General features: G+C 37.3%; 1 protein-coding gene across 3 annotated transcripts; it reads right to left on the bottom strand.

Moving 5' to 3' along the window:
• Nucleotides 1-27,249, bottom strand: LOC149839666 (uncharacterized). Of its 3 annotated transcripts, none has more exons than XM_090002723.1 (4): nt 26,870-27,249; nt 899-976; nt 611-752; nt 1-325 (listed from the first exon to the last, which is right to left on the bottom strand). In XM_090002723.1, the coding sequence occupies exons 1-4, from the start codon at nt 27,229-27,231 to the stop codon at nt 269-271; spliced, it is 639 nt and encodes a 212-aa protein (XP_089858849.1). In that variant the 5' UTR covers nt 27,232-27,249; the 3' UTR covers nt 1-268. The 3 variants fall into 3 exon arrangements, with proteins under 3 accessions (XP_089858849.1, XP_089858850.1, XP_089858851.1); XM_090002724.1 differs by having other exon boundaries at nt 627-752; XM_090002725.1 differs by having other exon boundaries at nt 129-325; nt 671-752.
• Nucleotides 27,250-27,504: the final 255 nt, after the last annotated feature.

Here is a 27,504-nt window from a genome sequence, read left to right as displayed (position 1 = left end):
GAATGTAATACTTTTGATTAATAGAATGTTATCTGCCAAGACATCATACATACAAGGAAATACGAAAGGAACTTGAAGACAAATTAGCAACAGTTAAACCTGAACGCAAAATCACTTTATGACATAAAAAACATTAGATGTCAAAGCGCATGGCTGGTCTTAAGAGTGCAGCCGTCTTTTGATTGATTTCATTGTGGATCCTCAGGATAATCATGCAATATCGTGCAAAAGGTAAAATCCTTATACCATATCTCACTGATCCTAACATTCAGTCTTGACTTGGCCATTTGCTTTCGAGTTTCCACTTGATGCAGGGTTTGCAAACCTGAAACGTAAATATAAATCAGCTATAAATAATTAATAAAGAATCTATTTATCCACTGTTAAGTTCCAGAAACAAGATTCACTGAATTAGGTTGGCTACCATCATGGTACAAATCTTACAAAAAAAATAGCAGAAAAATAAAAGCATTGGAAAACAAGTTGCAGAACAGAAATTGGCCTGAGACAATAAAATAGGACTATAATATTCAACAAACTTCAATATAAGAATTAATAGTAAAACATTATATTGTTGCTACATAACAAACATAGCCAAGAATGCTGTTACTTGGAGAATTGAAAACCTGATTGCTCTGGCTTTTCGTTTATCTTCCTCAAGTGCATCTACCTTAGTAACAGGTGCAAATCTAGCTAGCCGAGCTTTCTTTTTTGCCTCATCATCAATTGTAGCATTTGCAGGAAGCCCAAATCTGGGAAACAAAGTAAAAAGTTTGAATTCAGAGCATGTCTAGCAGATTGCCAACGATAGAAGGATTAGAAAACAAGATCGTAAGCTAAGTTTGCAACAGATTTCCTTAAAATCACCACAACATGCTAGCAAGAAGCAAACATGAACCTCTCTGCCCTAGCCTTCCTCTTATCCTCTTCTGATTTTGTTGTTTCTCCCGGTCCATGCAAAGGTGAAGCACCAAACCTGGTCAATGAAAGCATCATGGCACCTTTTCAAATGAACAACTCCAGATATACAATCACAATCAAATTGCAATAAGTCATGAATCTCATGCGCTATATACAATATTTGAGTTATTCATCTTGTGAATTGTCAAAATAGAGGACAACCAACAAATAATTTATGACTTTTAACTAACCATCTCTATTTAACTGGCCATGAGATACTGGATCCAGCCAGCATTTCATCCATTGATAATATTGAAGATCGTCACTTTTTGTTCTATGGTGGGCCACCTGGGTCTGTCTTGTAGTTAGGTGGGATTAGTCTGCCTTTGGCAAGTTTAAGATTTGAACTAGAGGGTAAGAGGCAGAGGGTGATGATTGTTAAAATATATGTATACATGTATATATATATATATATATATATATATATATATATATAAGTCAATGCCCTAAAGGGGCATTTTAGTCATTTCACTTGTAATAAAATTGTTTATTAAACAGTTATTTATTTCTTATTTTAGAGTCGTTGGGGCTCCCAACGGTCAAAAACATGATCGTTGGGAGCTCCCAATGGCCCCCCTCTTCTCTTCTTTATTTTGTATATATAAGGGTGTGTCCCCCCCTATTCCTTCATTGGTTTTGCACTTTTATGATTGTGACCTTGTAAGCTCTTAGTGGCATTTGTTTTTGCATTTTCCGCTAATTTATTACATGGTATCAAAGCCATCAAATAATTGAGGAAAAACCTCTTCAAAGTGATTGTGTGTTTGTGTTGATTCAAAGTGAGGAAAAGCTTCTTCAAACATGCTCTTGCACACTATTTCCTCTTTCTATCCCTCTCTTCAAAAATGGAACATGAACAAAAAATCGATCTCTTCAAGTTAAATGGAAGTTACATGGTGTGGCATCCGCTATGAAAAACGATCTCAAAGAAAAAAAGCTTTGGAGATATCCGGAGCCGCAACTCAAGTGCACCAAAAGATAAGGAGATCAAGAGAAAGCCTTAGAAGATGATGCACGTATGAAAGTCATTCAAGACCACCAAACTAAGGTAGAGAATTGGAAAAGTAACCATACCAAAATTCTTGTATGATTTATGAACAATTATGAGCTCAAGATATGTGTCTACATTGCCAAATTTCGTAAAGCCAATGAGGCTTGGTTCTTTTTGAAGAGTATGTATAACCAAAAAGACCTCGCAGCAAAACAATTCTTCTTGCAAGAAAATATATGAACCATCAAACAAGATGAAATGAGTGTTCGTGATTATTTTAGCTCTCTAGCTCCACTATGGGATGAATTGTTTCTTTTTGACCCCAAGTGGGTTGCTAGTGAAGATGTCTAATAAGAGAACAAATGAAAATAAAAATTTTATTCCAATTTTTACATGGGCTTAGGCCCGAATTTGAGCAAGTTAGATCTTCTCTCCTCTATAGATCTAAACCTCTTCCTTTGAAAGATGTGGTTGCCGAAGTATGATAAGAAGAAACTCGTCTTGGTATGGTTAAAGAGGGAGATGAAGTATTTGTCGTTTCTAAACCCGACAATCATGTAAAATCTTACAGAACTCTACACTTTGGGAAGCAAAATAACTACAACAGTGGGTATAGGAAAGTCATTTGTCACCATTGCCATGAACTGGGACACATAAGGGCTAACTGTCCTAAACTCAATGATACCTCCAAAAACATAGTAGCTTTCGTCGAAGAGACTACACCAAAGATAAAGAAATCTATTAGAAAAAGAGGAGACACTTTTTCACGTACTCAACTATCGAAGGCACTCCAACAACTACTTAAATCTCCATCAACTTTGGGCACCACGATAGCATCATCCTCTCCTCCAGGTATGTGTTCTTGGATCCTTGATTCAGGAGTTTCTTTTCATATGACTCCACATGAAAATTATCTATCCAATATATATACTAATTAAAAAACTTCCTAAGTTTTCACCATCGATGGAACATCCTTATAAATTAAAAGTATTGAAACTTTAGATTCTTCTCCAAACTTTTATGTTTCAAAAATTAGAGTTGTTCCAAAATTAAATTTAAATCTTTTTTCGGTTTCTCAAATATCTGATCATCGATGTGAAATTTCATTCTCATCTAAGGATTGCTTTGTGTAAGATTCCAATTCGGGAAGCAGATTGGGCAATGTCATAGGAGAGGAGATCTCTATTTCATAGATTCTTTAAATCTCCCTTTAAAATCATTTTTTAACTATGTCCAAAATAAAGATATTGAAACTTGACATAAGAGACTTGGACATCTAAGTTATTCAAAGATGTATCTTTTACTTTTTGGGAAAAAATTTTGTAATGAAAAATAATTAATTTGCAAGGATTGTATTTTTGAAAAAAATGAAAGATATTTCATTTTTAAATAGAACATTTATTTCTAAAAGACCTTTTGAATTAGTGCATTCTAATGTTTGGGGGGCCTTTCCCGGTCATATCAAAAAGAGAATATTTATATTATATTATATTTATTGATGACTTCACTAGATATGTGTGGATTTACTTTCTTAATCTCAAATCTGATGTATTCTCTTACTTTAAAGAATTACATATGATTATTGAAAATCAATTTCAAAGCAATATTTTCATCCTTAGATCTGACTCGAGTGGTGAATACCTATCCAATGAATTTCAAAATTATTTAAAACAAAATCAGATTTGTCATAAAAATCCTATCCAAGAACTCCTCAACAAAATAGGTTAGCCGAAAGAAAACATAAACATATTATGAAAATCCTTAGGACCTACTTATCTCTAAAAATATTTCAAAAAGTTTTTGGGTCAAGGCCATTCTAACATCAACTTGATAAATAGCATGCCCTCTTCATCCCTACAAAATGTTTCTCCATATGAAAAATTATTTGAAAGAACCCCTAATTATAAATGTTTGAGAATTTTTTGTTGCAAGTGTTTTGTCCTCTTACATAAAAGAGAGAAATTATCTTCAAAAGCCATTGAATATGTGTTCATAGGATATGGTGAAAACCAAAAAGGCTGCAGATGTTTTGAATTCAAGAATAACAAACTTTATGCTTATAAGGATATCACCTTTTTAGAAAATGAAAATGGACTTGAGAAAACTAAGGAAAGAGATAACTTCCTATTTGATTTCTTGCCATAAGAAGAATTAACCTCTTATGATATATTTTAGATGATAATTCTTTGAGTGAGAATGGTGATAATAATGAGCATTCAAATCCGAATCACTATCAAGTAATAATGATATTATTGACAAACCAATACAAGTGTATACCCAGCGTGAGCAAAGAAATCCTCCAAGTGCTTTAGAAAAATACACACATGATTCCTCTATAGAAGAAACCTCACTTAGGAGATCCAATCGGGTCTCTATCCCACCTAGTAGGTTTGTATCATATGATACTTTGACACCAAATTATAGAGCACATTTAATAGCCTTACATTCCTATTATGAACCATCACACTATAATGAAGCTAAAAAACTTTCACATTGGGTTGAAGCAATGAATGTAGAATTAGATGCTATAAAAAAGGTTAAAACTTGAGAAGAAACTTCATTGCCTTAGAAAAAAAAGCTATAAGATGTAAATGGATTTTTAAGGTTAAAACCAAGAATGATGGGATATTCTCAGGAATATGAAATTGACTAATGAGGAAACCTTTGCACCAGTAGCTAGGATGACCAGCGTTAGGACCCTCATGGTAGTTAAAACCATTAAAAAATGCCCCATATGTTCTTAGACTTAAAAAGCCTTGTATGGACTTAAACAGGCTCCAAAGGCCTGGTATGATGAATTTAGTAATGTCTATGTACTCTTTGGGTTTTCATTTCTGTTATACTAACATTGCTCCTTTTGTTAAAAGTACAAGTACTAAAGTTGTCATACTTTACTTTATGTAGACGATATGATAATCAAAAGGAGTTAGTGATATTAAAAATATTTTAAATTTTTTTTTGACATGTCGGACTTGGGTTTTTTGAGATATTTCTTAGGCATTGAAATTGCCTACTCTTCTAGAGGGTACATTTTATCTCAGATAAAGCTTGTTGCTGACATTTGCGCTAAATCTGACATTTCAAATAATAAGAAAGTAGAAACCCCTGAAGTGATCAATGCTAAGTTAAGACTTGAAGATGAGACACTCCTTGAAGATCCTACACCCTATCGACAATTAATCGAGACACTCACTTACTTATCCATCATCAGACCAGATATAGCTCATGCAATTCATTCTGTCGGTCAGTTTCAGCAGGATCTAACCACTGTTCACATGAGTGTTGTGTTAAGAATTATCAAATAAAACAAGAATATCATAACAAAAGGGCTTTTCTTATGCTCACCTTCTTTAGATTTAGTTTCTTATACTGATGTTGATTGGAGAGAAAACCCCAATATTTGAATCTCAACTACAAGTTTTTGTGTGTTTTTAGGAGATTCTCTAATTTTGTAAAGATGCAAAAAGCAGCAAAATGTATCTTTGTCCTCAACCGAAGCTGAATATCGTGCAATGGCCACAATAACAATGAAAGTTGTATGGTTGTGAAGTCTTCTCAAAGATACGGGAGTAGTCATCTTAGCTTCTTCGAAGTTGTGTTGTGATAATAAGAGTGTGATCTACATTGCAAGCAACCACACCTTCCATGAGCATACCAAACACATTGAGATAGATTGCTATTATGTCAGAAATGAATATCTGAGAGGAACTATTATGTTGTCGTATGTCACATCAGAATACTATTTTGTGGATTTTTCACCAAAGCTCCTCCTGCACCTCATTTTATTTTTTTTCCTTAACAAAATTTCAATTATTTCACCATAAGTTTGAGGGAGAGTGTTAAAATATATGTATACATGTATATACCTATATATACATACATATATTCATATATATAGTTATATAGGTCAATGCCCTATAGGGCATTTTTGTCATTTCACTTGTAATAAAATTGTTTATTAAACAATTATTTTTTCTTTTTTTTGTGTAATTTAGTAAAATGACCATAGAGTCGTTAGGGCTCCCAATGACTCCATTCGGAGATCCCAATGCCCCCCCTCTTCTCTCCTTTATTTTGTATATATAGTGGTGTATTACCCTTATTCCTTAATGCTTTTTAGCTCAAGCATTTACTTAATAAAATCATATTTTTTACCTTCTTGTATTGCCCTTTGTTGGCTATTGTCCCATAAGTAGACTTGTGCTTGTACACATTGTGATTGTGATATTGTAAGCCCTTAGTGACATTGGTTTGTGCTTGTGCACTTTTGTGATTGTGGCCATGTAAGCCCTTAGTGGTATTGCTTTTTCATCTTATGCTATTTCATTACAATAATGATGAGAGCTTGACATTATGTGGCTCGCTAGGGGTTGAGGTAGTCCCTAAACTGCGACATGCACAATTTGATAGGCATTTTAGAAGAGCTGACTGAGGATCTCTCCCTTTGCATTGTGATTCCTACCAGGATAAGGGGGAAGCCAGCTTCTAGGGCTTGCACCAATGTCAATCCACCATGGTGAATAGCATGTACCTGTAGGGATTGGGTGATTGTTAACATGTGTGTGTGTGTGTATATATATATATCACTTGTGTATATTATACCTATGTATATAATGCATATAATACATACATATATATTGTTGTAACTATGTAAAATAAATTTTTTAATTTTTATTTTTCCTAGTTTGACTAGGGTTTGACTAGCCATTATGACTAGTCTAACAGCTAGATAATCTAGCCGTAGATTAGTCTAATGGCTAGTTGGTTGTGTCTCTTGTGTGTGTGTGTATATATAGGGGATTTTTGAAAAAGGTGTTTTAGGTGTGCGGATTTCGGGTCTGAATATCAAGGCCCGAGACCCGACCCACATCCACCTATTGTATGTATGTTATTTTTATTTCTTTTCTTTCGGGTCTGGATATTATAATAGATCCAGACCCATGTTGTACATTCAAATATAAATATAAAGTTTAGGTCACGATTTCTTTAACACAGAAATCGTGACCGTCACAGACTCCTCTTGCATTCCCTTCTTCGTTTCTCTCTCTCTCCTTTCTCAATACAGGTACCGGTGGAAATTCTAACATGGTATCAGAGCCGAGATCCATCTAAGGGCCGAAGAGGTTTCCGACAGGTGCGACGATCAGAGATTTGAGGTTTTTCGTTCCTTCCCTTTCTACTCTTCTTCATTTCCTTTCTTCTTCTCTCATTCTTCCCCTCTTTTCTGAATTTTTCTGTGTACCCACATCTCACGTGGGCTTGAGATTCACGTGAATCCTGTTCACGTGAATCCAGACTGTAAAAAGGGGTGACTATATTTCACGTGAATCGCTGAAATCGATTCACGTGAAACACCAAATCAATCACGAACCCTATTTCAGATCTGTCTTTTATTTGATATTGCCTGCTTGATCTCCTTTTGTTGATATTATTTGTTCGATCTTCCTTTTGCCCAATCTCCTTCACGCATCTACTTTTGCATATTCAAATATTCCAGCTTTTCTCATGATTTTTATTATTTTTGTTGTGTAATTTTCTTCCTGATTCTCATTTCCTCTACTTGTCTGAAAATATATCTAACGTGAGAAGGTATTTTTTCATCACATCAATCTCAATTTTTTGGAGTGCATAAAAAAAAGGGTTCAGTCTCCCTATTCTCTGAATCTGACAGCCTGCGATCTCCTGTTTATTATTAAAAAAAAAAAGGGAGGGCTGAGCATTTCATGAGCACTCACTCTTGCATTTCGTGAGCACTCACCCTTGCATTTCGTGAACACTCTTGTTGAATTTTACTCTCAATGGATCCTTATTCCTCTCAGTCAAATCTTTCTTCAAGTTTTCTCAACCAACTCGTTTCTGAAAAGTTAAATACCTCAAACTTCTTGATTTGGAAGAGACAAATTATTCCTTTTATAAGGAGCCAAGGTCTCTTAGGTCACCCAGATAGAACCACTCCAGTCCCACCAGAATTTGTCCCGAGAGAAGAGAAAGATGATAAAGGTGCGAGTTCGATCGTGTATGTTAAAAATGCAGAATTTCTCAGCTGGGAAAGGAAAGATCAATCAGTTGTTGCATACATCACTTCAACCCTGTCTCAAGAGGTCCTTGTTGTCATCCCTGACAATTGTACAGCATTACAACTCTGGGAGCGACTGGTTCAGACGTATTTGCAGGTTTCACAAGCGATGATGGTTTTTCTCAAAAGAGAATTTCAGTTGCTAAGAAAAGATTTCATGACCATCATAGAATATTTGAACAAGATAAAGATTATCACAGATCAGCTTGCAATTATACGATGTGCGGTAAGTGACATGGTGCAACAAACTCTGAGTGGATTGGGATCTGACTACAATATGATAGTCACTTCACTATTGTGCCTCCATGTCCTTCCTACATTTGATGAGCTACGAGCTAAATTGATTCAGTATGAAATGACTCTAAAGGGTTTCTCTGAAGAAACTCACATTCACACAAATTCTCAAGAAGTTTTTGCCACAGGAGTGACTTATGGTAGAGTACGAGGACGAGGAGGGCAAGGGCGAAATGGACACAGAGGACGTGGTCTGCTTCTCACTCCCAATATGTTAGCTCATGCGCAGGGACAAAGATCCATCCCCACTTGCTTCTTTTGTAACAAAAAGGGGCATATCAAGGCGAATTGTTGGCATAATCCAGAAAATAAAGGAAAGGGACCACAACCAGAAACCAAAAGAAAGTTCACAAATATCAGAGACAGTGGAGAGATTAAAGATCTGCTGATATCCGCCTTGTCAGAGTTGAAATTGAAGCAGAGTGACGAAGGCACTTGGTTTGTCGACTCAGGGGCAGCGACTCATGTGACAGACAATGCAGGTAAACTTTCTAACCCTATTCCTTATTTTGGAAAAAGTAAGATTGTCATTGGAGATGGATCCCACCATCCTGTTTCTCATGTTGGAAAAACTGTTATTCCCATGTCATATTCCACTCTTAAACTTTTTGATGTTCTTCACGCTCCCGACATCAAGAAAAATATTGTCTCTGTTTCCAAACCTATTGATGATAATAATGCTTCAGTTAAATTCACTCCCTTCTCTGTGCAGGTCAAGGGCCTACGCATGAGGGAAACATTCGCTGAAGGAAAGAGACGAGGCAATATGTATATAGCTCCTTGTCTGCCTTGTTCATCTGGATTCGAAGTCTTAATTAGAGTCGTGTTTATCCTCTTCTGCCAATGTTTTTAGTATTTCTGAATGTAATAAGCCTTTCTTATGGCATAGTCGATTAGGACATTGTGGGAGTCATTTTATCGAGAAACTTGTCTCTAATAATCTCATTCCAAAAGAAAGTCTCAATGGAGATGAGAGAAGTCAGAAGTGTCCCAGTTGTCTTTCATGCAAAAGTCATGTATTGTCTTTTCATTCCATTAATAAGAGAGCTTCAAAACCTTTTGAGATAATTTGTTCCGATGTATGGGGACCTTCCCCAATTGTTTCTGGATCCGGGAGTAGATACTACTTGATCTTTGTTGATAACTATTCTCGATACACTTGGATATATTTCATAAAGAATAAGTCGAAAGTCTTTTCTTTGTTTCAAAATTTTCTTTCCTTGGTTAAAAATCAATTTTTGAGTCTATCCAATTTTTCCAATGTGATGGAGGTGGAGAGTTCTCATCTCGTGATTTATTTCTTTTCTTCAAAATAACGGAATAGGAAGAAGGGTTTCATGTCCACACACCCCACAACAAAATGGCATTGCTGAGATAAAACATAGGCACATCATTGAAAGTGCCATGAGTATTCATGACAGTAACCTTCCCATCAACCTATGGACAGAAGCTTTTCATTATGTCGTACATGTGATAAATAGACTGCCTATGGTTGTTCTGGAAAATAAGTCCCCTTATTACTGTCTTTTTGGAGCTCACCCTAGTTACCACGATTTGCGTGTCTTCGGATGTGTTTGTTATGTGCATATTGATCAGTCCCTTAGAAACAAGTTTCAGGACAAGGCTCAGAAGTGTAGGTTTGTGGGATACACAGATGACTATAAAGGATATAAGTGTTATGATCCAACCAACAAGCGCATCGGAATCTCAAGAAATGTTGTCTTTGATGGAAAAAAAATTTGATCATGGTACCGACACAATGGATATGTCCCCTAACACAACTGAAGTTTATTATCCTTGGCTAAGTTCAGAACTTTTTGCTAGTTCCTATAAAGCATGTTCTCCAGATTGTGTGCAGCGAGAAGAAGAGATGTTTGAGAACACTGGGACATCGGGACCATAGAATGAGGAGGAAGCACCATCATTCGTACCGGGCAGATACAAAGGCATTTCCTATTCTAGACAGAGACCGAAAGCATCAAATCATCCAGATCATGCCTCAGTCACCAATCCTACTCCCTCTCATACTCTTGAGGTCAAAAAATCAAATCGCATACGACATCCTATTGACAGGTGGGTCAGCTATAACTTCTCCTTGGATTTTCAGCTCTTTTTAACTGCACTCAATAAGGAAGATGAGCCCATTATGTACTATCAGGCAGCCACTTCTACCAAATGGGTAGAAGCCATGAATGATGAAATGCAGGCATTGCATGAATGTGGAACCTGAGAAGTTGTTCCCAGACCACATGACAAAAATGTTGTCGGATGCAAATGGGTCTACAAAATAAAGTATAAGCCAGATGAAACCATTACATGATACAAGGCAAGACTTGTGGCAAAAGGGTTCACTCAAGAAGCAGGGCAAGACTATGATGAGACCTTCAGTCCGGTGGTGAGAATGGGAACAATTCGAATTATTCTCTCCCTGACTGTTGAATATGGATGGAAGTTGAGTCAGCTTGATGTGAAAAATGATTTGAAGGAGGAAGTCTATATGGAACAACCCCCTGGATATCAAGAACAAAATTGCAAAACCCATGTGTGTAGGCTAAAGAGAGCTATTTATGGTCTAAAGCAAGCATCTCGCTCTTGGTTTGATAGCTTCTCGCTTGAGATTCAAAAACATGGATTTTCTCGTTCCGTATTGGACCACTCACTATTTATTTTAAGAAGTCAGGATGTGACCACTCTACTATTAATTTATGTTGATGATATTGTCATCACAGGAAACTTTGAAGCTCACATCAAAGAAGTAAAAAACTTACTAGGTCAGAGGTTCAAAATGAAAGATCTTGGTGTCCTGCGTTATTTCCTTGGTGTAGAAGTTGATAACCAGTCTCATGGCTTGACGCTCACTCAACACAAGTATACCGTGGATGTTCTCAGCAAGGCAGGCATGAAAGACTGCAAACCTCTAGGAACTCCAAGTGTGCTTCACCAAAAACTTAGTGCTCATGATGGAAATCTCTGACGATCCCACCAGGTATCGCAGTCTAATAGAAATGTTGCAGTATCTCACATTCACTCGACCTGATATTGTTTATTCAGTCAATCAAGTGTCTCAGTTTATGCATGCACCACGTACTGGACATGTGGAAGCGGTTAAGAGGATACTTAGATATCTGAAAGGGACCATTGGGGACAGATTGATATATTCACAACAGTCGTTGGGCAAGAATGAGCGCGAACTTACTGTATACTGTGATGCAGACTGGGCAAGGGATCCCGATAAACGAAGATCTACATCGGGATATTTATTGGAAGGAATTTAGTCTCTTGGAGCAGTAGAAAACAAAAGGTTGTTGCTAGATCAAACACTGAGGCAGAGTATAGATCTATGGCTACAGCTACTACTGAAGCCACGTGGGTGAGGTATCTCCTAACTGAAGTAGGAGAAACGATTGCTCGCTCTATCTTGCTGTGTGATAATCAAAGTGCTCTCAACATGTCATTCAATCCAGTTCACCACAGTCGTGCTAAGCATATTGAAATTGACCAACATTTTGTCAGACAAAAAGTTGAAGAAAAAGAGATTGAGCCTGAGTTTGTCAACACTAAAAAACAAGTTGCAGACATATTCACAAAGGGCCTGACAAAAGATCGTTTTTGGATGCTTAAAGACAAGTTGTTCATGGTTCAAAACCATGATCAACTTGAGGGGGGTGAAAAAAGTGTTTTAGGTGTACGGATCTCGGGTCTGGATATCAAGGCCCAAGACTCGACCCACATCCACCTATTGTATGTATGTTATTTTTGTTTCTTTTCTTTCGGGTATGGATATTATAATAGATCCAAACCCATGTTGTACATTCAAATATAAATATAAAGTTTAGGTCACGATTTCTTTAACACAAAAATCGTGACAGTCGTAGACTCCTCTTGCATTCCCTTCTTCGTTTCTCTCTCTCTCCTTTCTCAATACAGGTACCGGTGGAAATTCTAACATTTTTCCCCTCTTGTTTGTTATGCATAGTTTGTGCATTATTCTGATTAATAAAATTAATATTTTTTGTATTGTAGTGTGTGCCTTTGTGCATTTGTGAGTGTCGTAGTGGCTATTATGATTCTTTCCCTTTGTGGTATTGGGATTCTATTTCTTAGCAACTCCATTGCATGGTATCAAAGCCATTGGCTTGGATTCAAAGTTCATGGTCCACTTGGTGCAAGTTTGTACTTCAAGAGATCGTGATTCAAGGTGGTCGTGGTGCTTCCATCTCTCTCTCTCTCTCTCTCTCTCTCTCTCTCTCTCTCTCTCTCTCTCTCTCTCTCTCTCTCTCTCTCTTTTCATCTATGGAGCACAAGGAGACCATTCTCGTCATTCCTATCAAGCTCAATGATTTTAATTATGTGATATCGGATTCCATCATAAAGCATCACATATGGAGGAAAGGTTTGTAGGCATTGATGCATGGTTCTGAAAAAGAACCTAAACTAATCCTTATAAAGAATGAAAATGGGATGGAAGTGGCTCTCCAAGGAGATGAGAAGAACAAAGTTGTATCCCACTATGAAAAAAATGGAAAGAATAGAAGATGGACCCCTCAAGGATCATGTAGTGGCTTATAAAGACATGAAGATTTGTTTTAGTTTGGCAAAGTTTAAATATGCCAATGATGCATGGAACTACCTTCATTATATGTATATTGACAAAGACAGTGCACATGTGTGCAATCTTTAAGACAAAGTTAGAAGGATACGACCTAAATTTGAGACTATTAAATCAGCTTTATTTCATAGAAAAAGCATCCCTACTACAGTTGAAACATTAGAGGAATTTGGTATAGAAAAGAAGCTAGGACGAACTAACCTTACTTGACCCAAAACGGCATTGTCCCTTGGTTATAGAGCTTTGTGAGAAGCAAATCAAAGTGGAGCATTTTATCTTGGCAATGACTAGGCAGGAAGCACCACATTTTGAGAGGCAAGGAAATAAATATGAGACTAAGAAGAAGATTATTTGCCACCTTTGCAATGAAATGGGACATATTAAATTATTTTGTCCCAAAAAAGAAGGGATGAAATGAAGGATGAGAAGAGGGTTGCTTTTGTGAGACACTATCATGATGATAAGGATGGATCCGATGAAAGTACAAAATCTATTGGATCAACCACTTCTCAAAGGCCAATCATCCACTCTATCTGAAGTCGGAGTTTCTACCTATTCAGATCCTAGTATGATTTCTTGGATTCTAGACTCAGAAGCATCTTTCCACATGACACCTAATGAATCTTTTTTGTCTGAATGTCGCACTAATTCTTGTGTTTCCACCCTAGATGGAACATCACTCAAAATTAAAGGTTTAGGGGTTTTGAAAAAAAAATCCAAAAATTCTCAAAACTTTCATGTGTTGAATGTTAGAGTAGTACCTAAACTCAATTTAAACTTGCTTTCTGTTTCTCAAAACTTGGACCATGGATGTAAAATCTCCTTCTCACCTAATGGTTGTTGGGTATATTTGCCAACCAAAACATTTTGTAATTACGTTGAAAAGAATTTTATAGAAGTATGGCATAGGAGATTAGGATACTCAAATATAACAAAATTGTATCTTTCCTTTTTTTGAAAAGGCTTGTAATCAAAGGAAATTTTCGTGTAAAGATTACATTCTTGGAAAAATGAAAATGTTGCCTTTTGATTCTAACAATTTTGGTTCCAAAGAACCATTTGAATCAGTGTATTCGAACGTGTGAGGACCATATGTCTAAACCATGGTTGTCAGTTGAGGAAGCAGGAGCGAGAAGCGATACGGGAAGCGGGAGCGGGAAGCGAGGCACTTTCAAAATTTTAGGAAGCCGGAAGCGTGAGACCACTTAGGAGCGAGTCGGGAATCGTCTCGAAAGCGACCTAGGAAGCGAGGGGGAAGCGAGGGGGAAGCGAAAAAAATAAAAATACAAAATACAAAAAAATTGGAAAAAATTGGGGAAGCATGGGGAAGCGCGCTTCCCATTTAAAAGTGGCGCTTCCCCGCACGCTTCGAAAGCGCGACGTTTCGCGCTTCGGGGAAGCGCACTTCCCCTTTTACCTAGGCGCTTCCGGTAACTCGGGTCTAAACATAGATTCTCTTATTATGTGATATTCATTGATGATTTTAATACACACACTTTAATAAACTTCCTAAGACTCAAATCCGAGGTATTTTCTTGTTTTTCAAAAATTTCATAACTTAGTAAAAATCAATTAGAACTAACATTAAAATATTTCGTTCAGATTCAGGAGATGAATTTTTATCAAATGATTCAAAGATCTTGTCCCAAAACTCCTCAACAAAAGGGATAAGCCAAAAGAAAGCATCTTCATATAATTAAAACTATAAAAACTTTACTTCTTTCCAAAAATGTTTCTAAAGGATTGTGGTTCGAAGCTGCCCTTATGGCGGTATATCTAATTAATAGAATGTCTTCATCCATGTTAAATAGCATATCATCCATTGAAAAACATTTTAAAATATCTTCCTATCACAAAAAATCAAGAGTTTTTTGTTGTAAATACTTTGTTCTTTCCGACAAAATTGACTTTCCCAAAAGCTATTTCATGTGCCTTTTTGGGATATGCTGAAAACCAAAAAGGGTATAGGTGTTTTGATCTTAAGAATGATAAATAATGTGTTTAGGAATGTAATTTTTCTTGAAAACGAAAATGGGTTTGAAAAGAAAGCGCAAGGAAGATTATGAATATTCATTTCTATTTGATCTACTACATGATTGTAAATCTTGTGATATGAATGATTGTGATGTAAATGATGATTGTGATCAAATGTCTAATAATGATTCTCCCCCTATTACAAATGAAAATGAATCATGTCACGAACTACAAGCTTATACTTGTCGCAATAACGAAAATCATTCATGTGTCCTTTGAAAAGTATTCTCAAAACCAAGACCTAGGAGAATCTATTGTTAGACGGTCCACAAAAGTGTTTAATGCACCTAGTAGATTTATCTCATATGAATCACTCAACCCAAATTATAGAACTTGTCTTATTGTCATTCTTTCATGTTTTGAACCTTCTACATATCGACAAGCTAAGGAACATCCAGAATGATTGAAGACATGAAGCTAGAATTAGAGGCCATAGGATGTAGATGGATTTGCAAGTCAAAACTAAATGTGATGTAACCCCCACATGGTTATTTTTTTGTCACAAACTAAGTATGCAACAGAGATTGTGGCCCGATCAGGAATAATTGATGAAAAGAAAGTTTACACTCAAGAGGTCCTAAATGCTTAGATGAAAATAGATGGAGTTCATCTTAAGGATCCTACTCCCTATGGATAGATGATTAAGGCTCTTACGTATCTTTCTATTTCTAGACATGATATTTCTCATGTTGTGTATACTGCTAACTTTTTACAACCACTCGGGTTACTTGAGTGGTAGCAACAGGCCTAAGGAGAAGGTGTTGACACCTTCGTCTCAGGTTCAACTCTTGTTGGGTGTGCAGGTGCCTTTAACTAGTGGGCTCCATAAGGGCTTGGGTGTTGGTAATCCCACATGGGATTTGCCCTTGTCAAAAGTTGTGCCTAGGCTGGCTAGGCGTAGGGCCACCGCCTAGGCTTATGGGCTTAGGCAGTAGGGCCCTATTTTTTTACCTAGGTTGTCCATGCCTAAGCCGTAGGCTTGTAGGGACATAGTTGTCATGTTTTTTTTGTCTCTTTTCTTTCTTTTTTCTTTTTCATCTTCCTCTCTCCCCCACCAAAAGTTCTTTTTTTATTCAATCCTTTTCTTCTTTTGCTTTTTTTTTACCTTATTTTTTTCTTCTTCCTTCTCCTTTCACCCCTCCCCTCGGTTGTCAAAGGCAAAGCCTATCCGATGTAGTCTCTCGGTTTGATGCGCAGTTGCATACACATATATGTTTTCTGTGTGATTGTATATAATTATATATATTAACATATCATAAACATATATTATAAATTTATAATATTATGTGTTTATATTATATATATAGTTATATATATATATATAGTTATATATATATATATATATATTTATTTATATACATATTTGTGTACTTAATTCATATATAATCTATAAGCGTATGAGTTATCTATTTGGCTGTTTTTATGTAATATAATTGCCTTATAGTGTTCAAAAATATGTTATTATTTGTCTATTGCTTATTGTTTATTGATTTATATTGTATACGTGTTTGTTATTAATTTTAGTGATTTGTTTATGTATTTTGTATGTGTTTTTTTGTTTTTTTATTTGGGGTACCGCCTAATCCACCTAGGCTTCGCCTAGTCTTTTTAGGGGCTCATCGCCTAGGTTCCGCCTAGCGCCTTTGACAACTAAGCTTAGGATTGATTGTGTTTTCAGATTCTACCTGAGGAGATCCTAACGAGAGACGCTCAATCATAGGTTTTTGCATTATTTTTAGGTGACTCGATCTTGTAGATATGTAAAAAGCAACATAAAGTATCTATCTCATCAAAGAAAGTTGAATATAGAGCCACGACGACTACAACATCAAAAGTTGTGTGGATAAAGCAATTGCATAAAGATATTAGCACAAGAGAAATAAGAGCTATAGAAACGAACAATTAAAATAGAGGTTTCATTAACCAGAGAAAAGAGAGAGGCTTACAACATATAGGGACGTCCCTTTTTGGATACACTACAAGACAAAAACTATTGACTTTCTACCTACCTAGCTAAGTACAAAAATGCCCTTCTAAATAATGATATATACAAGATTAGAAGGGTAGCAACAATAATAGTAATATATATTACAACCAACACAAGAGTTACACCATTCAACACTCCCCCCTCAACCTTGAGAAGATGATGCACACAAAATCATCCCAAGTTTGGAAAGAAATGACTGAAAGTGTAATGGAGATGGACTCTTAGTAAAAATATATTTAATTTGCTCTTTTGAGCCCACATGCTCCAAGGATATGATCCTATACTCATGCCCTCCAGGTAAAGTGACAATTTATCTCAATATGCTTCGTTCTTTATTGGAATTCAAGATTTTTTGCAATGTGAATGCCACTCATATCGTCACAATACAAGGAGGTTCTCTCAAATACTGAAACACCAAACTCTCCCAGAAGCCACCTTATCCAAATGATTTCAGTTGTAACTTATGTCATAACTCTATATTTTGTCTCATTTGTGGATAAAGCAACTTGTTTATTTTTGCTCTCCCAAGAGATTAAAGAGCTCCCAAGAAAAACACAAAACCTGATAGTACAGAAACAACCTCTAGTCGATCCCCCGAAGTTTGAATCACAAAAAGCTCTAATGCCTATAGAGGAAGAAGAAAAGAACATCCCAAAATTTATGGTGTCTCACATACATGATCCTAAGCTATGTCACATGGGTGCGGGTGCGGGTGCGGGTGCGGGTGCGGGCGCGGGCGCGGGTGCGGGCGCGGGTGCGGGGATTCGACACTTCCAAAAAACCCGGGTGCGGGGGTGCGGCAGGGGCAAAAATGTAAATATATATATAAGGGGGTCGGGGTTTCCCAGGTTTTTCTGCTGTCAGCAGCTGCCTGTCAGCCCTGACAGACAGCTGCTGTCAGCAGATTTTTTTTTAAAAAAAAATCAAATTCGCAGCCAATTTTTTTTTAAAAAAAACAGTAGTTGTCTGTCAGCTGCTGTCAACCCTGACAGACAGCTGTTGTCAGCCCTGACAGACAGCTGCTGTCAGCCCTGACAGACAGTTGCTGTCAGAAGATTTTTTTTTAAAAAAAATTCAAATTCGCAGCCCATTTCACAGGGCAATTTTTTTTTTTTTTTAAATCCAAAAAACAAATGGACCTAAATGATCCTGGGTGCGGTCAACGCACCTAGGATCGGGTTGACCGCACCCGGTGCCGCACCCGAACCCGCACCCGCATCGAGTCGCGTCGACGCGGGTGCGGCACCCTGCTAGCTGAATCCCTGTGACATAGATCCTAAGCAAAGCAGCGAGGTGAACTGAAATAGGAGAGATCATAAATTGACTAACAACATGAACTGCATACATGACATCAAGCCTAAAAATAGTCGAATATGTCAAATTGTCCACTAATTGCCTGTATAGCACTAGATCCTCAAGCTTTTCTCCATCAGTAGCTCTCAACTTAACATTTGCCTTCATTAGAGAAGCAACTATTTTATAGTCATATGCTAGTCTAGCCTTTACCACAAGATCATTTGCATACTTATGTTGTGACAAAGGCCTCTCCTCAAGTGTGCAACTTCTAGACCAAAGAAATATTTCCAAATTCCCAGAACATTCATTTCAAAGAAGTCAACCAGTCTTTACTTGGTGTCTTCTATTTTCTGCACATCATCCCTTTCTAACAATCATATCATCAACATATGAGAGTAATATGCACTTCCCATGAATAGAAGAGGATACAAATAACTCTGCTCAAATCTGAGCGATTTCACTACAGTACTAAAATTTTCAAACCATGCTCGTGGTGCTTATTTGAGCTCATACAAAGCTCTCCTTAATTTGTATAATCTGCCTTGAGAATCTGAGTGCCCATGTGGCAACTCCCAAGTACACTTCCTCAACTAAATTCGCATTTAAGAATGCATTTTTCACATTTAACTACCATACACTGCCTCATTGTAGCAACGACAAGCAAAATCCTTATGGTAGTCATGTAAGCAATAGGGACAAATGTCTCAGCAAAGTCAATTACAAGCTGCTAACTATATCTTTTGGCAATCAATCTAGCCTTGTACCTCTCAATTGACTCATCTTCCTTAGTCTTAATCTTATAGACCCACTTACACCCAACCACATTTTTAACAGGTGGGAGTTCTACAAGATCCTAATCATGCATTTTCTCTAGTGCGCTTAACTCATCAACCATTGTTTGCTTTACTCCTCTTTAAAGGCGACCTCTACATAAGAATCAAGCTTAAGATAGGAGTGGATTAGTGCCAAAAAAGCACGATGTTGAGGAGAAAATGAATCATAAGACACAAAAAGGGTAAGAGGAATAAAGACTCTAAAACTTTGACGTACCGAGGAGGTGAAGAGGGGGGAGGCGATTATAGACTTGTGTGCTATAACCAGTTGGAAGGGGATTAGAATTGACCTCTAAGTTACTTTTTTCCTCTATCTCTATTTGGTCCAAAAATGGTATCTCAACTATATTCTCTCGCCTCCTCGTGTAGGTTTGCCTAAATCTACTATCTCTCCCTTGAGTGACCTCCTCCTAAACCTCAACACTCTTATCGATTCTCTCTATCCCCAACAAAAGGCATCAAGAAAGAGAAGTCGGCCATATCTTTTTCTTTAACCCCTAACTTATCAAAATAAGGTATGTCCTCATGAAATATGACATGCACAGATATCCAAATTTTCTTCTCACTTGGGTCATAACACTTATAGCCTTTCTGACCATTAGCAAATCCCAAGAAACAACATTTAACATGTGGTGAGAGTTTGTGTCTACATCATATAGGCAAAATCACAAAACAAGTGCACCCAAAAACTTCCATCATCTTATAATTTGGGACAATACCATATAATTTGTGAAATGGAGATATACCTAAAAGGGGTTTGATGGTGTACAATTGATTTGATAGATGGCCATACACAGTGCATATGCCTGATAAACACACCCACCAAAGAGCAAGGCCTAAGTAGTTTTCAAAATATGCCTATTCTTCCTCCACACCATTCTGCTCAAGGGTATACAAACATGATTTTTTATGAACAATCCCCCTCTCTTGCAGAAAACTCTGAAACACATGATTAATATATTCTCTCCCTGAATCTGAGTGAAGGGTTCTTATCTTAGCAGAAAATTGAGTCTCAATCATATCACAAAACTTCTAAAAGATTTCAAACAGCTCATTCCTATTCTTCATAAAGTAGATCCAAGTGAATTGTATGTAATCATCAATAAAGGTAACAAAATAGCTAGAACTACACTTAGACAAAACCGGTAAAGGACCCCAACTTTCGAATGAACAAGATCAAAAGCTCTATCTGACTCTATCTTTCTGGATCCAAAAGGTAAGGCATGACTCTTTGCTAGTCTGCAACTCTCTCATTCCTTTACATGATCGGAGACAACTTTTAGATCCACCTAGACTGTTTGAAGACACAAGATACTGTAATCTAGAACTAGAAATATGACCAAGTCGTTGATGGTATAACAGACTCATCCAAAATTGGTGCTCCTAAACCACCTCTTCCTTCTGACAACTCAAATCTAATGAGTCTAAGAAATACAGGTCCTCTCCTATGGACAATCTCAATCATCCTTCTTGAAAGTTGATCCTGCACAATACAATCAACAGGAGAGAAGATTACATTACAGTTATGTTTAGTAATTTGATCAACAAAAATAAGATTCATAGATAAAGAAGGGACATGAAACACTTGAGACATATTCAAGTTGCTCCCAGGACAAGATATGAGAGTAATAGATCCAACCTTTGAAACTTTCATCAAGGACCCATTTGCAGTGCAAAATGGACCACTGCAAGGATGACAATTGACTAGAATAGATTAGATCCAACCTTTGAAACTTTCATCAAGGACCCATTTGCAGTGCAAAATGGATCACTGCAAGGATGACAATTGACTAGAATAGATTCTTGTGCAGTTATATGACATGATGCACCTGAGTCTATTAGCTAACCTAAGGTAGCACTCGGAGAACGAATAAAAGCAATACCAAAAGAGATAGACGAAAAAGAAGAAAAAACTGAGTCAATAGGAAGTTGTTGAATCTGCTCAAAGGTATCTGACTTGGCAATAGGCACATGGTTTGAAGAGCCTCTTGCAAAAGAAATACAATGCACAATGGTCATAGGAAGCAAATTATCCTTGGACTTTTCAGTCACTCTAGCACAAGGAACTATGAAGGCCCCATACTTCTTTTTCTTCGAAGTAGGACATGATTTCTTCATGTAACCTCCACCCCACCTCCGGCCATTTTCTGGTCGACACCCTTGGTTGTCAAAGACAGTGCCTAGGCGTAGCCCCACTGCTTGGGCGATGCAATTTAGGCGGTGGGGCCCTAATTTTTCACCTAGGAACCGCCTAGGTGGTTTATAGTCGTTGACCAAGTGTCAACGACTATAAAAGGGGGGCCAGTTTTCCTTTTTTATCGTATTTGACTCTCTTAGGGCACGATGAAGAAGTTAAAAAAAAAGGTACGCTCTCTCTCTCGCTCGGTCTCTCTCTGTCACTTGCCTCTCTTGCTCGGTCTCTCTCTCTCTCTCTCTCTCTCTCTCTCTCTCTCTCTCTCTCTCTCTCTCTCTCTCTCTCTGTGTGTGTGTGTGTCATCGCATTTCATGGAACATAAATTCGGCATTCGCATATTTTGTTCTTTGAAATTCTTTTGCGAGTATGCAATCTTAGTAAAGTTTTATGTAATTTTTCTGTAATGTTCCACTTATTGCACTTGGGTTTTTTATTCAATAAGGTTAGATGCCTTTTTTTATTAATTTACTTTTTTCTGGCTATTTAAGTGAGCTTGCAACTATGACTTATAGTTTGTAGCATCTGGGAAATTGGCATGGTTTGTTGTAAATTTAACTTTGAAATTTGAAATGATTTTCATTCCAAGTTTACAATTTTGTATGCTTTTTTTTATTTAAGGTACCACCTAGGCCTAGTCTAGGCTTTTTAGGGAGTTCACTGCCAAGGCTCCGCCTAGCACCTATGACAACTAAGCGGGCACCTAGCCAGAAAATGGCCAAAAAATATAGTTTTTTTTTTCATTTTTCCATTTTTTCATTTTTTATGGTATTTATGGCCAATACAAGCCCAGCCATTTTCCAGCTAGTGGAACTAATCTATATAGATGGGTTTAATTTCTTTGGGGTAATTATTTTGGCTCCATGAATGATGGGTGCTCTCTCTCTCTCTCTCTCTCTCTCTCTCTCTCTCTCTCTCTCTCTCTCTATATATATATATATATATATATATATATATATATATATATATATATATATATGGGTTTAATTTCTTTAGAGTAATTATTTTGGCTCCATGAACGCTGAGCGCCCCCAGGTACCTCTCTCTCTCTCTCTCCTGAACCACCACTACTTTTTAGTTGAGGAAGCACTAAGCTTCTTCGAGGTTTAATCTGCTTTTGGTCTTTTATTTTTTGGGCCCTTTATCCATTCCTGATGAATATGGTTAATTGTTATAAGGTGTTGTTTGATGCCACCATTATGTTAGAAGTAACTTTTTCTCAAGTCTTAGGGACTTCTCTGCTTCTTAGATCCAGGTTAAGTGTCTTGCTTTCCAACTTTCTTTGTGCTTAGCTCTCTATTACTTGTATGTGGTAGCAGAAAATTGATTTGGCTCTGAAACATTCACCCATTAGTTTTAATTCTATGCAATAGTGGGTTCGTTAATTTTTGTTACTCTAGCATTCATTAGGTCATCATCATTTTGTTACTTGTTAGGCAACATTCAACTATATGCACACACATGCAGCTGAACATTTATTACATGTGGAGATGTATGAATTATGCACACAAGGATGAGCTTTCATGTGAGTTTGTCCCTATTGAAAATAAAGATTGGTTATAGCATAAAAAAATGACTTTTCTTTCAAGTAATGAGCATCGTTTATACTTTGGCTCATTTGTTGAATATCTTTAGAACCTGTTAAGCAGCTAAAGCTTGGGTTCTTGTTCAGTTTGACTTGGCTCATTTGTTGAATATCTTTTGTTCTATGTCACAGGGACTCGGCCAACTGGGTGCCACACCCGCGTCGATGTGGGTGTGGCACCCGGTACGGTCAACCTGACCCTCATTTATGTCCAACTTTTGGACTTTATATATATATATATATATATATATATATATATATATATATATTATTTTTGCCGCACCCCCGCACCCAAGTTTTTTGAAAGTGTCGCACCCTCACCTGCACCCATGTGACATAGCTTTTGTTCCATTGCAGATCTTAGCTTCTATTTGTCTATGTAGTTTTTTACTCGTTGATTATGATCCAGGCATATTAACAGCCAAGCTGCTTGAAAATCTTCCCCTTAACGTTGACCTTCAAATTCAATGTTTCATTTTCTATATATCAGTAGTATCAATGTAGAATGTGCATTCATTTTTTTAATTAAGAGAATTGCTTAGAAGTTAGAACTCTTTATAGTTGCAAATGTAATTAGTTTATACTTTATAGATTTGTGGTTGCTTTTTCACTCAATAGGTTGTTGGTTTGAAGTTTGAATGTTGAAGTGAAGTAGTGAATTATGTTAATTTTAAAGTTTAAAGTTTATACTTTAAATCTTGAAATGCTTGAAATTAAATTATGTTTTTAGTGTTTAAATGCATAATTTGTTTTGTGCATTTAAAATTTAACCATATCTTCATGTAATCTTTTAGTTTATTGATTTTTTCTATCTTGCAAAGATCACAACCTCCAATAGCAAGTCATTTGACTCATTTCTTGAAAAATGTACCTTTTTTAATCAAATTTATTAGTTTTCTTGATGTATTATCTATTAAATGCTTGCAACATGATGCATTTGTTAAATGGTTGCAACAGAAATATGAATTTTAATTCTTCTTGATGTATTATTTATTAAATGATTGCAACATGATGCATTTGTTAAATGGTTGCAACTTGCAACTGGAATATAAATTACAAATTTTTCTTGATGTATTATTTATTAAATGCTTAATACCGGATGCATTTGTTAAACAATTGCAACTTGCAACTGGAATATGAATTATGAATTTTTCTTGATGTATTATTTATTAAATGCTTGCAACAGGATGCATTTGTTAAATGGTTGCAACTTGCAACTAGAATATAAATTCTGAATTTTTGTTGATGTATTATTTATTAAATGCTTGCAATATGATGCATTTGTTATATGGTTGCACTTGCATATATAATTCAATTTTGAGATTAATAGATCAACTTTAATGTCATATACTCATGTTTTATTTTGTCAATGTATTTTGGTAAATTTAAAAGATTATAATTACATTTTCGCTTTCCTTTCGATTTATATTCGCTTCCCACTCAAATCCTAAGTCGCTTCCCTCTTTGTTTCCTCTTCGAATCCTGATTCACTTCTGGTTCTCTTTTTTCTTGCTTCTGAGACGATTCCCAATTTGCTTCCTAAAATTTTAAAAGTGCCTCGCTTCCCGAATCACTTCCCACTCTTGCTTCCTCAAGTGTTGTTTTGCCCCATAACATTGGTTTGCCAAAAAAACTGGATTACAGGGTGTTTGGGTGACAAACCCCCCAAAAAAAGAAAAATGAGGTGTTACCATTGAGCAGCAGCATCCCAACCATTTTCCAGTCGGTGGGTGGTCAGAATATTAAAAAAAAGCTAAAAACAAAAAAAAGAAAAAAAAAATTAACCATGCAAGGCATAAAGTTTTTTAATATATGGAGAAGGCCAAAAAAGGAGAAATGTAGATTATTCTACCTCAAGACATCAACATGTGGCCAGCTATTTATCGTGAAAAAATCATGTTCTTTTATTAATATTTTCTATATTTTTTATATTTTATTTATTTTTTATTTATTTTTTTATTGCCAAGATTTTGCAGAAAAAATGCAAGATTTATGAAAAAATTTAAATTTCTGGCAAGTTTTTGAAAAATGAGATTTTGTCGTTTTTAACTTTTGTCACTATCAGTGTTATTAAAAACACGCCTCAAGGCGCAAAAAGCGCGTCTCGCCTCACGGCGAGGGCCTTTGTGCCTTGAGGCGCAGGCATAAAGCGTAAAAGGCTCGAGGCGTACGCCTCATATGCCTTGAGGCGTACGCCTCGAGGCGAAATGCGCCTCAATGTGAGGCGTTCACACCTCATTTTTTTGGTCAAATGAGGGCTTGAAATTTAAAAAAATCAGGCCCCCCAACCCTAATTAGGGTCGGGGGCCCTAATTTTTCAGTCTCTCATCTCTCTCTTGTCTATCGCAGTCCCTCACGCTACACTCGTCTCTCTCCATCTCTCTCTCGTCTCTCGCAGTCCCTCACGCTGCACTCGTCTCTCTCGTTTGTCCCTCACTCGTCTCTCACTCATCTCTCTCTCTCTCTCACAGTCCCTCACTCGTGTCTCTCTCGTCTCTCACACGTCTCCCACCTCTCGTGATCGAACAAATTTGTTTGGAGAATCACAGAAGGTAGGTTTTTCTTTCTCATGAATTTATCAGAATACATCAACCTTACATGTCTGTACATTTATATTTATTTTTTCATTCTTTTTGGTTCTGTCATCTAATGAAATTTCAATTGCTTGAAAAGATATTTTCATTTTTTCTGAAGTGCATTAGACCGATACCACTACATAGATTGTGGAGGAGATTAGGAGCTTAGATAGATAGAGAAAACATTACATTACTCAATTAATTGGTGCAGCCTTGTCCCTCTCAACATACAATGTGTAAGTATATGAGTTCATTCCTCATTTTTTTTTCTATGACAACCTTATCAGCATCATTTACAGATATGTGCAACAAAATTTACGATGACAATCTGGAGATTCCAGGGGAAAATTGCAGGACAGGGAAATTTGGATTGTTTACCAACAGAGATATCAGTTAGCAATAAATCATACTAGGATGCTCCTTGAGTTCAGTTTTCCAAAGCAACAAATATTAAACATGGAGAATATAAAAAGACCATGAACTGTTTGTGAAGAAAAACACGAGCATGAAACAATCAAAGGAAACAACGAACCCAAAAAAACTTTTGTTCTGGGGGGTTCTGCCCCCAGAGACCCCCGCCAGGGGCGGGCCCCCCTAGACCCCGCCCGTTGAACGCGCAGCGGGACCCGCGCCGGGGGAAACCCCGGCCCCCCCTTCTGTAAGGGCAAAAACTTTGAATCAGGCTCCACAACTCATCACTATTATCATTCACATTGAATCTTTTCCCCCTTTTAGATCATTTTTTAAGTTAAAATTTCTTTTTTGAGGCTTACGCTTTGCGCCTCGAGGCTTACGCATGGCTTGGATTTTGGTGGAGCGCCTTGCTACGCCTCAACGCTTTTCACAACATTGGTCACTATGCATCCCACACACCACTCCCTGATGAACAATTTGCAACAACTATGTCTTTGCAGATCATCACAGCAAAAATCAATGCAAACCTAATCAAATAACAGCTTGTTCCCATCAACAAGTTATTCTAAAAACTGGGATAAACCTCTGACTTTCATTGACGGATTTTAGGTCATCTAGTGTGATGCCTACAATCTTCTATGACGTCAATCAATTAAAACCTTGGCATCCCCCCAACTCTGCAGAGAGCAATCGAGCTTATTCAATCAGAGCCACATTGCAAAGAATCTAGTTCACAACAATTAAAGAAACCCAATAAAAGAGAAAAAAAGACAGACCCAGTATCTACAAATTTGTGAAGTTCTTGATCAAAGAACTATTTGCATCATCCATAGAAATGCAACAGCAGAAAAGGTACTGTGACAGCAACAAGATACAGCGAGAAATCAAAAGCAAAAAGCCAACCAGGAAGCCTAAAATTTAAGTTCATGACGAACGCTAAAAGGAAAAAAAATCTGAGACCCTATACACAGAGAGAGAGAGAGAGAGGAAGGGACACCGGAAAACCCTAGCAATAACCGATACCTCTGGGCTCGCGAGCTCCGCTTCTCCTCCTCGGAGAGCTGTACCGGCAACCCGAACCTCTCAGCCCGGCGGAACTTCTTCTGGAGCTCGGGGGAAGGGGGGAGAACGGCGGCCGAAGAAGAAGCCGAAGCCAAAGCAGAGGAGCTCGGAGGGTTTACCACCATCTTCAAGGTGGAAATCCTGCCCGCCTTGGCGGCCGCCCCTTCAGTCTCCGAAGCGTTCCCTTCTCCCTCCTTCGCTCCCCCGCCGGCCGACTCCACAAGAGACGAAGGAGGAGAAGAAGACTGAGGAGGAGGAGAAGGGGCTTTCACAGAGGGCTTCGGGAGCCAATCCTTCTGATCCTTTGCCTTCGTCGTATCCATCTCTCTCTCGCACTCTCTCTCAACGGAGAAATGGCGGAAATGCGACGAAATTCGGCGCTTATGAAAATCTCGGCATATTTTAGCAAAAAAGTTGTTTTTTCGGTGATTAAAAAAACAAAGAAAACAAAATAAAATAAAATTATAAAAAGTGGAAAAAAAAACTTAGGGTCCGTTTGGAATCTCGGCGTTCGAGTGGAAAATAAGTCGCCCGAGTGGATTCCCTTTTTTTCTCCATTTGGGATGGAGGGAGAAGATGGAATTTGTGAAACTGGC

The sequence above is a fragment of the Nuphar pumila genome, chromosome 4 (assembly GCF_984573655.1).
Source record: "Nuphar pumila chromosome 4, dmNupPumi1.hap1.1, whole genome shotgun sequence".
In the NCBI taxonomy this organism is placed as follows: domain Eukaryota; kingdom Viridiplantae; phylum Streptophyta; class Magnoliopsida; order Nymphaeales; family Nymphaeaceae; genus Nuphar; species Nuphar pumila.
Note: the sequence above shows the minus strand (reverse complement) of the source record. Positions and strands in the feature narration are given on the sequence as shown.

Bases quoted from the DNA above. Each gene is read 5' to 3' on its own strand.
- LOC149839666 (XM_090002723.1), bottom strand. From the start codon at position 27,231: ATGGATACGACGAAGGCAAAGGATCAGAAGGATTGGCTCCCGAAGCCC. The intron at 977-26,869 runs GTATCGGTTATT...TTCATTGACCAG, and splicing joins CGGAGCTCGCGAGCCCAGAG to GTTTGGTGCTTCACCTTTGC. The intron at 753-898 runs GTTCATGTTTGC...TTTGTTTCCCAG, and splicing joins AGGAAGGCTAGGGCAGAGAG to ATTTGGGCTTCCTGCAAATG.